Source organism: Entamoeba dispar, genomic scaffold (genome assembly GCF_000209125.1).
Source record: "Entamoeba dispar SAW760 scf_1105229461757 genomic scaffold, whole genome shotgun sequence".
Classification (NCBI taxonomy): Eukaryota; Evosea; order Mastigamoebida; family Endamoebidae; genus Entamoeba; species Entamoeba dispar.
This window is the reverse complement of record NW_001854852.1, coordinates 4,993-13,900: the sequence shown is the minus strand read 5'-3', so window position 1 is coordinate 13,900 and position 8,908 is coordinate 4,993. Positions and strand designations below refer to the sequence as shown.

The 8,908-nt window shown below is 17.6% G+C and overlaps 3 protein-coding genes across 3 annotated transcripts, besides 36 other annotated features; all 3 read left to right on the top strand.

The window, feature by feature from the left end:
- Positions 1-14: 14 nt before the first annotated feature.
- Positions 15-207: a microsatellite.
- A 78-nt stretch (positions 208-285) lies between these two features.
- Positions 286-345: a sequence feature (AT_rich).
- A 76-nt stretch (positions 346-421) lies between these two features.
- Positions 422-572: a microsatellite.
- Positions 452-618: a microsatellite.
- Positions 619-835: 217 nt separating this feature from the next.
- Positions 836-929: a microsatellite.
- Positions 930-975: 46 nt separating this feature from the next.
- Positions 976-1,127: a microsatellite.
- Positions 1,128-1,213: 86 nt separating this feature from the next.
- Positions 1,214-1,397: a microsatellite.
- Positions 1,357-1,549: a microsatellite.
- Positions 1,454-1,582: a microsatellite.
- A 15-nt stretch (positions 1,583-1,597) lies between these two features.
- Positions 1,598-1,690: a microsatellite.
- A 10-nt stretch (positions 1,691-1,700) lies between these two features.
- Positions 1,701-1,736: a sequence feature (AT_rich).
- A 66-nt stretch (positions 1,737-1,802) lies between these two features.
- Positions 1,803-1,931: a microsatellite.
- Positions 1,932-1,975: 44 nt separating this feature from the next.
- Positions 1,976-2,156: a microsatellite.
- A 39-nt stretch (positions 2,157-2,195) lies between these two features.
- Positions 2,196-2,274: a microsatellite.
- Positions 2,275-2,288: 14 nt separating this feature from the next.
- Positions 2,289-2,324: a sequence feature (AT_rich).
- Positions 2,325-2,362: 38 nt separating this feature from the next.
- Positions 2,363-2,612: a sequence feature (AT_rich).
- Positions 2,613-2,660: 48 nt separating this feature from the next.
- Positions 2,661-2,838: a sequence feature (AT_rich).
- A 37-nt stretch (positions 2,839-2,875) lies between these two features.
- Positions 2,876-3,019: a microsatellite.
- Positions 3,020-3,029: 10 nt separating this feature from the next.
- Positions 3,030-3,139: a sequence feature (AT_rich).
- A 1-nt stretch (position 3,140) lies between these two features.
- Positions 3,141-3,794, top strand: EDI_099780 (uncharacterized protein; the record flags this gene model as incomplete). Its single annotated transcript, XM_001738919.1, has 1 exon — positions 3,141-3,794. A coding segment is annotated over one exon (654 nt), but the record flags the coding sequence as incomplete, so codon positions are not given.
- Positions 3,795-4,027: 233 nt separating this feature from the next.
- Positions 4,028-4,202: a microsatellite.
- Positions 4,070-4,260: a microsatellite.
- Positions 4,261-4,309: 49 nt separating this feature from the next.
- Positions 4,310-4,482: a microsatellite.
- Positions 4,483-4,520: 38 nt separating this feature from the next.
- Positions 4,521-7,148, top strand: EDI_099770 (uncharacterized protein; the record flags this gene model as incomplete). Its single annotated transcript, XM_001738918.1, has 1 exon — positions 4,521-7,148. One exon carries the CDS (start codon positions 4,521-4,523, stop codon positions 7,146-7,148), a length of 2,628 nt encoding a protein of 875 aa, XP_001738970.1.
- Positions 4,859-4,886: a sequence feature (AT_rich).
- Positions 5,290-5,310: a sequence feature (AT_rich).
- Positions 6,093-6,122: a sequence feature (AT_rich).
- Positions 6,296-6,377: a sequence feature (AT_rich).
- Positions 6,754-6,777: a sequence feature (AT_rich).
- Positions 7,144-7,266: a sequence feature (AT_rich).
- A 169-nt stretch (positions 7,267-7,435) lies between these two features.
- Positions 7,436-7,547: a microsatellite.
- A 50-nt stretch (positions 7,548-7,597) lies between these two features.
- Positions 7,598-7,632: a sequence feature (AT_rich).
- A 4-nt stretch (positions 7,633-7,636) lies between these two features.
- On the top strand, positions 7,637-8,204 carry EDI_099760 (uncharacterized protein; the record flags this gene model as incomplete). Its single annotated transcript, XM_001738917.1, has 2 exons — positions 7,637-7,735; positions 7,794-8,204. The coding sequence occupies 2 exons, from the start codon at positions 7,637-7,639 to the stop codon at positions 8,202-8,204; spliced, it is 510 nt and encodes a 169-aa protein (XP_001738969.1).
- Positions 7,737-7,791: a microsatellite.
- Positions 8,189-8,317: a microsatellite.
- A 77-nt stretch (positions 8,318-8,394) lies between these two features.
- Positions 8,395-8,464: a sequence feature (AT_rich).
- A 28-nt stretch (positions 8,465-8,492) lies between these two features.
- Positions 8,493-8,643: a repeat region.
- Positions 8,582-8,787: a repeat region.
- Positions 8,783-8,908: part of a repeat region that runs on past the window's edge.

The window sequence follows — 8,908 nt, the reverse complement described above, 5'->3', positions numbered from 1 at the left end:
GTAAGAGAAAGAAGAATAAATGATATAAATGATTAATTAATAGAAGAAATAACATATTATATGTTTATGAATGAATAATTAAATTATTAGATGAAGAAATAATTATATAATCATGAACAAAAAATTGAAAATTCAAGGAATAAATGTATTTGAATAACTTTTGATAAAATATCTCATATAAATAAAAGAATAAAAGAAATAAATAAAGAATTGGTTAACAATCATTTAATATATAAAATGAGACAAATTAAATCATAATAATTACATACATATTACATGTTTAAGTTATATATTAAAAGTATTTATTACATTTATTAAAAATAATTTTGATTATTAATTATTAATGAATCTTAAAACAATTAACACAAACACAAATTGGATTTAAGAATTCTCATATCAATATAAAGAATGATTAATTGAAAATATATTATTATAAACATATCTTATTTATAATTAAAATTAATAGAAATATAAAATGATATCAAGAAAATATAAATTAATGTAAATTATTTTAGATAATAAAATGATTAAATAATACAATATCAAAGAAGATATAAATGAAATATAAAATACACGATGAATTGAAAATACAACTAATATATAATTGTAATAACATAATTATTGATATTAATATTGAAAAATGAATACTCTATTGAAATGTATTTCTCATACTCATATTCAAATATTGTATATCAATATATTTAATGAGAATATTTCAAAAAGTAAATATACATAATTAACAAAATAATATCAACATATGAATAAACAATTTACTTTATAATAATGAATTAACATAATTACAAATTGAAATGAAGATATGATAATTTCAAATAACATAATAATAAGAATATTAAAACAATTAATAATAAAAATAAATAATAATAAATGAAAATATACAAATATAAATAATTAATAATTAATAATAATAAACATTATGAATATTATGAATAAAAGTGGTGATTAAATTAAATATAGAATAATAAATAATATAATAATAAGATAAAATAATGATATTAATATAATATTGATGTTAAATATTGATTTAATAACAAGAATTAGATATTAATTCTATATAATGAAATAAATATTATGAGAATTAGAACAAAATGAAAAAAATAAGAAAAGTATTTTATTTAAATCTATATATTCTAAATTATCAATAAGAGATAAATTATATATATCAAAAATTGATATCAATTATGATTATAGTTGAAGAGATAAAATTAAAAAAGAAATAATTAGAATATAATTGAAAATTTGATAAAATCAACAACACAATAAAATAATAGAAATAAAATAAATATCAAGAATGAATAATGAAAAGAGTGATTATTTTAGAAATAAAATAAAAAGAGAAAATGAATAATAAAAAGAAAAATTTAAAAGAATTAATAAAATAAAAGAATAATATCATAATAAATAAATGATTAATAAATCATTAGATTTTGCAAATATATAAAAGAATAAATATATTATAATAATAGTAATACATGAAAATACATTAATAAATTGATCAAAATATAAAATAATGTAAATATTATATAAATAATATAACATCTATATCATATATATTATTAGTATATAGAATGAGAAAGATTAGAAAAATTGATAATATAAATATGTAAATGAAGAAATATTTAAATTAATAACAAATAAATAACTTAAAGAAATAGAAAATATAAATATACAATATCCACTTCATTATATAATATCAATAAATTGTTTAATAATAATTACTTATAACAAATACTTATTATCATGAGATGATATTAAATTTATAAGAATATCATAATTATATCTTCAATATAATAAACAAAATAAAACAAATAATAATGATGAAAGAAATATAAAAAATGAAAATATATCAATAAGTATTTAAATAAATAAAAGTATTAGAAAATAATGAATTTAAAGATAATATAAATAGAAATTATTCAATTTATTATACATATTATTTGATTAAATCATAATTTATTAATAAAAAATTAAAAGAAATAAGAAAATGATATATAATAACAATAATGATATTACAAATTAAATAAATTATATATTAATTATATAATGATTTAAGTTATATTCAAAATATATCATATTAAATAAAAATTCTGATAATATATAGATTGATGATGAATATAACAATAATTATAATATAATAAATTCTCAAAACAATGAAAATACAAATAATTTAAATTATTTTTTATTTTATTATTCTTCTTATTTGTATTTTTCTTTGTTTTATTTCATTTGATTAATTATCTTATTCTTTTCTTATTTATATCTAGATTAAGTTTTATTATTTCTTTATAATAGTTATATTTAATTTTCATTCTCTATTTCTTATTTATTCTATTTGATAATCTTCTTTTATTGATATTTATAAATATATTTAAGTTAAAATATTGTTTTTCTTATTTTATCTATAATAGTTAGATATCAATATAAAAATCTATATTTTATTTAAAACTATATCATTATGTATATTTTTTATGTATAGAATTATTATATTTATTCTAATACATTTAATATCATTTAATATAGTTTATTACAATTAACTTTATTATTTATTTCAATATTAAATCTTATTTATGATAAATGTAATAATTATTTTTATTGATAGAATTATACAAATTGACTTTTGATTTTATCTTTGATATTGTTAGAATAATTTTCATAAACAATTTCAATAAATATTTTTTCTTTAATAAATTGTTTAATTAATCTTCATTTAATCAATTAATATTGATTTTATTCTGATTTATAAATTTATTAAATTATTTCTAATGTAATTTCTAAATAATTGTTGAATTTAATTGATAAAATATGTATAATCAAAAATATCAAGAATGATAATATAGATTTTAACATTAATTCTATTATTAATAAGATAAATCAATTAAAAAAAAGATAATTAAATGAATTTGAATAAATTAATAAAACCAATTGATGAATAATAAAGAAATAAAAAGAGAATAAAATAAAAGATAAAAAAAATAAAGAAATAAGAAATGAATGATAAAATTTGAATAATGATTATTAATTTGATTTTTTATTCAATTAATTTTAGAATGAATATCAAATAAATTAATAATTTATTTCTAATTTTATAAATAATAAATTTTATTATTATTTTTTTTTAATAGAACTTCCTTTTTTCAATGGACGTTTCACTTCTTTTAAGTAAATTCTTAGGTTATATTATTGTTAGTTTTTCAATGTTTATGAAAGTCCCTCAAATTCTATCTATTTATAATGCTAAAACAGGTTATGGTGTTTCTCTTCAATCTTTTACTATTGAAATATTTCTCTATTCAATTTCTTTTAATTATCATTATCAAAACAATTTTCCTTTAAGTACTTATTTTGATTATTTCTTTTTACTTGTTCAAGACATTATTATTATTCTTTTAATTCTTTATTATGCAAACAAATTTACTCCTATATTTTATACTTTTGCTTGTACTTTTTTGTCTTTCTTCTTTATTCTATTTTTTGGTTTATTCCCATTATCTCTATTAGAAATTTTACAAGCTTTAACAATCCCCTTTTTCATTATTGCTAAAATCCCTCAAATCTACTCTAATTTTGTTGAAAAATCTACTGGATCTTTATCCCTCCTCACTACTCTTGGACTTACTGCTGGTAATATTATTAGAATTTTCACTACTTTAAAAGAAATGGATGGTGATTTTACTATGCTTTTCTCTTATACTCTTGGTGCTTTAGTTAATATTATCATTGTTACTCAAATCCTCATTTATGGAAACAAACCCCCCACTACTAAGAAGAATAATTAACTCTTCTTTGTCTTTTTTACTATCATTCCCTCATTTCTTCTAACTTTCTCAATCCAATATATTATATTCTATAATACCTTTTTATTATCACATAATTTAACACTATCTTTGAGAAGAATAACATCAATATCCAATAATCATATATTTTTTGTGATCTACTCAATCAAAATTATACTTTCATTAAAAGTAAATAAATTAATTAATAGTATGAAAGAAATTTAAACCAATGGTAAAGAAATGAAAAGAAAACAGAAGAATAGTAATCAAAATGAGGGAAATAAATGAAAAATAAAAACTTAAGCAAGAATAAGAAGTAAGAAAGATAACAAGGAATAGAAGACTAAGAATAAATAAAACAAAGAATGAATAATAGAAATAAACTGTAAGGAAGAATATAAACAAAAAGAATCAGAGTTGAATAAACAATAAACAAAAATAAAATAAGATGAAACAAGAAAGAATAAAAAGTAAGAAGAAAAATTAATGAGAGGAGAAAAAGTCAGAATGATGAAGATAAGAAATAAAAAGAAAGAGAAAGAGAAAAAAAAAAAGATAAATAATAGAAAAAGTAAAAAGAGAAGAAATGAAAGTCAAAAAAAAAAAAAAATCAAAAAGGAGAAAAAATTTAAGGGTTGACAAAAAAGAGAAAAGAAATAATAAAAAATAATAAAAAATAATAAAAAATAAAGGTATTTAGAAAAAGAACTTAAATAAAGAATAAATAATATGGAGTTAAGAGACCAACCTATAGTATATTTTGAAAATAGTAGAGTAGAAGAAGAATATCCAAGTGGAAAAATAAATGGATTCTGTAAAGAAGGAGAAATGTATTATAGAATAGAAGGGAAAAGAATTGAAATATATTCTAAAGAATCAAAAATAAATAAAACAAGTATTGAATGTCAAAGTGAAATAATGTCAGCAGTAAGTGTTGATACAGGGATTGAAAGTGGAATAATAATTGTAATGGAAAATACTATTGGAGTAATTAAAAATAAAGGGAATGAAATAATTAATTATTATATTGAAGGAGTAAATAAAGTATTTAATGAAGTTAAAATAGGAAATAATAAAAATTATTATTATTTTATAGTTACTACAAAAGGATTTTCAATTAAAATAGTTAGAATTAATTGTTTTGGAAAAATAGGAAGACCAATTGAAAAGAAATTAAGTATTAAAGAAATGGAAGAAAGTAATAAAGAAGCAACATATTGTGAAGTATCATATCCAACATTTACAAGTCAACCAAATTATATGAAAGGAATAAGTGATAGTAGACCATATATTGAAATATCTGAATCAGGAAGAAGACCATTTACAAATATATTTTATTTAGAAGAATTTGTACCAACATTTATTTCTATAAAAAGAATAGAAAAAGAAATAATAGTTATAGTAGGAGGGAATGATGGAATTATGTTTGGATATCAAGTTAATATACCAAAAATAATATTTTCTATACAAATAATAAGTGAAAAACATTGTGCAGTTGAAAAAATAATATATAAAATTAGTAAAGAAAAAAAAGAGAATTATATTACAGGAATATTATATGGAAGAAATAGAACAGAAATATATTTCTTTGGAATAGATGAAAGATATGGATTAGAATATAAAGATTTAATGATATATGAAAATTATAGATTTTTAGCAGGAAAAAGTCATGAAGGAAAAGAAAGAATTACAACAATAATAGTTTATGATAAAGGAAAGAAAGAAATAATGCAAAGTATATTTGATTCAGAAGGAAGAAATTTAAGTAATAATATGACAGGAATAAAAATTACAGAACCAATTATAGGAGTAGAAGAAAGAGAAAATGAAGAAGAATTTGAAGAATATAAAAGATATAATAAAGAAGGGAATAATATATATTATCCAAGTTATATTGAAATAATAGGAAAAAAAGAATGGAGTAGTATTATTTGTACATCACCAGGATTTGAAAGAATGATTCAATGTATTAGATTAATACCATGTTTAATATTTGGAAGAGGAGATGAAGAATGTATTTCATATTATAAAGATAGTATTAATAAGGGATATTTATTACCAGAATATAAAGAAAATGCAAAATTTATTACAGAAGGATTACAAATATTAATAGGAACAGGAAATATAGAAATATTAATAGAAGAATTAGAAGAAAAAAGTGAAGATAATAGAGTTAATAAAGTTATAAAAGAATTTTTTAGAATATATTATGAAGATATTAATAAAGAAGTTAAAGAAAGAATAATGGAAGAAGATAATATTGATAGAATATTTTTACAAGAAGTAGAAGAAAAACTTATGATTATTAAAAAAATCTTTTTAAAAATTAAAGAAGAAACAAATATTTTAGATAGAATTGAACAAAATTTATATGGAATAAGATATTATTTACCAATTATTCAATATATTGGAGAATTAAGAAAAAAAGAAATAATAAAAGTTAATGGAACATTAATAACACCAATGATAAATTTATTTATGGAAGGAAGTATTTATCCAGTTGGAATAAATTTAATGATAATACATTTAATGAATAATAAAATTTATCCATCATATCAATTATATTTAAATTATTTATTTATTATTCATGGACTTAATGAATATATTGGAGATATTCCAGCATTTATAGAATTACCAGAAATACCAAATATAGCAAGATTACTAGTTGCATTTGATTCAGAAGAATATAAATATTTTTATGATACAATGAGAGTTAATATTGAATTAAGAGAAAGTATTATTACAGATATTATTCCAGTAGTATTTAGATATTATGAAAAAGTAATAATTAAAAAACCAAATAAATATATTGATACATTAGTAACATTAATTGATAATATAGAAAGTTTTAATTTATATATTGGATATTTAGTTGCAAGAAATGAATTTGGAAAAGCAATGAATAGTATTTGTAAATTTCATGGAAGATTTAATTCAACAAAAGAAATATTTATAGAAACAGTAAAATATTTATTTAAAAAAATAAGTGAAATGAATAAAATTGAAAGATATATGGAAATTATTTATAATACTATTTGGGAACATTATTTTATGATATATTGTCTTAAAAATAATAATCAAAAAGATATTATTGGAATATTTAATTATTTCCTTAAAATTGAAGATATTTATTCATCATCATTACTTTATGTATATTTACATCAATATTTATGGATTAATACTCCTATAATTTATCAATTAGAACAAAAATTTCAAGAATTTGTTCTTAATAAAAATTTAAATGAACAATGTCAAATTCAAACATTATTACAAGATCAAAAACAACTTGAATTATTTATTAATGGTGATAAAGAAATTTCATTAGGAATGGTTGCAAGAGAACAATTTGATGAATAAAATTAAATTAATAATTTCTTTAATCCTTTTTTTTTTATTTTGATTTTAAAATAATAATTAAAAATTTTAATAAATAAAATTAAATTATTTGAATTTATATTTAATTTATATTTAAATTCCTTTCCATATATCAAAATATTTCATTTTGATTGCATCAATAATTAATCCACTAAATATTACAATTATTACTATTAATACCATACTTGTTGAAAGTCCCCAAAATAATCCTCCTGGTTCATAATAATCTTTTTGATCTTCACTTTTTACATTTATAATTAGAAAATTAAATATTATTAAATATATTATTCCTTTCATTTATATTATATTAGAGTTGAATGTCTTTTCTATTATATTTATTATTATTTTATTATATTATAATTTATTTTATCATTAATTATAGTTTTCTTTTTTGGGGTTTTTAGATGATTTTTTGAGATGAAAAGTTTTTGTTATTTATTTAATTTTTTCTTATAAATTTTTTTATCTTAATGACAAAACCTTTAATCATTTATTATAGTAATATTAAATCTCTTTCAGGTGAAATTGCTCATAAACTTGCATTAGCTGTACATGGTGATATTTATGAAGTTTCTTTTTTTTTTTCTTCTTCTTCTTAAATTTATGTTTAATTTTAATTTTATTTAGGTTAAAACTCCAAAACTCTATTACAGATCACAATTAAATCGTGATGGAACCAATAAAATTAGTAAAATTCCTATTATTTATGATGCTTTAGATTTTACTCCTTATAATCCTATTTATATAGTTGGTGAAACTTCAGGAAAATATGTTATAGGTCCAATTCGTTCATGGATGGAACAAAATAAATCAATATTAACTGGTAGTGAAAAAGAATTTGTCTATTGTATTTTTGGGAGAAAACCAGATCGTTCAATTAAATCTATGAAAGCTATTCTAGGACAACCACGAGATATCATTATGATTGACACATTTGAATATCCATTAGATCTTCATACTTTTCTTCATCCTTCTCTTCCTACAACTAAGAAAAACGAACCTTTTAAACTAAAACTCCAACATTTTATTCATTCTTAATTTTCTTTATTTTTTCTATCTTTTTCTTTGATAATTCTTTTTTCTTCTTCTTTATAAAAATTTCTTTTTATATTTTATTCTTTTTCTTTCTTTTTTTATTATCTTATGTTCTTATCTATAAGTCCAATTTGTTTGAAAAAACACTATTTGAATAAAAATAAAATAAGTTGAACAAACTAATATTCACTTCTTATTATAATAAAATATTAATTATTACCTATTTCTTATTTGTTTTTTATTTATTTCATTATTAATTTAATGTCTTCAAAATTGAGATATAGTATGAAAACAGAAAATATAAAAAGTTAATAAAAGAATGTTAAATCAATATCATGAAATATAAATGATAGAAGATTGTGTTGAAATAAATATATTTGTATTAATATAAATACTTTATCATATTAATTTTTATATTAACAATTACTTTATTAATAATCATTTCTTTCTTCTTTTCTTTTTCATCATCATTACATTTTATCATTATTTCAAATAAATTCAATCATTTATCATAAATAACATAATAAAACACAATTAATATATAAACAATAACATAATAATAAACAAAAAGAAATAAGAAAAAAAATATCAATTAATAGATATATCCATAATTTGATATTATGATTATTGAGAAGTGATTATTTCAGTGATTTCAATATTTTATATTTTTATAATAGAGTTCATTTCTAACATATGAGAATTAGAAG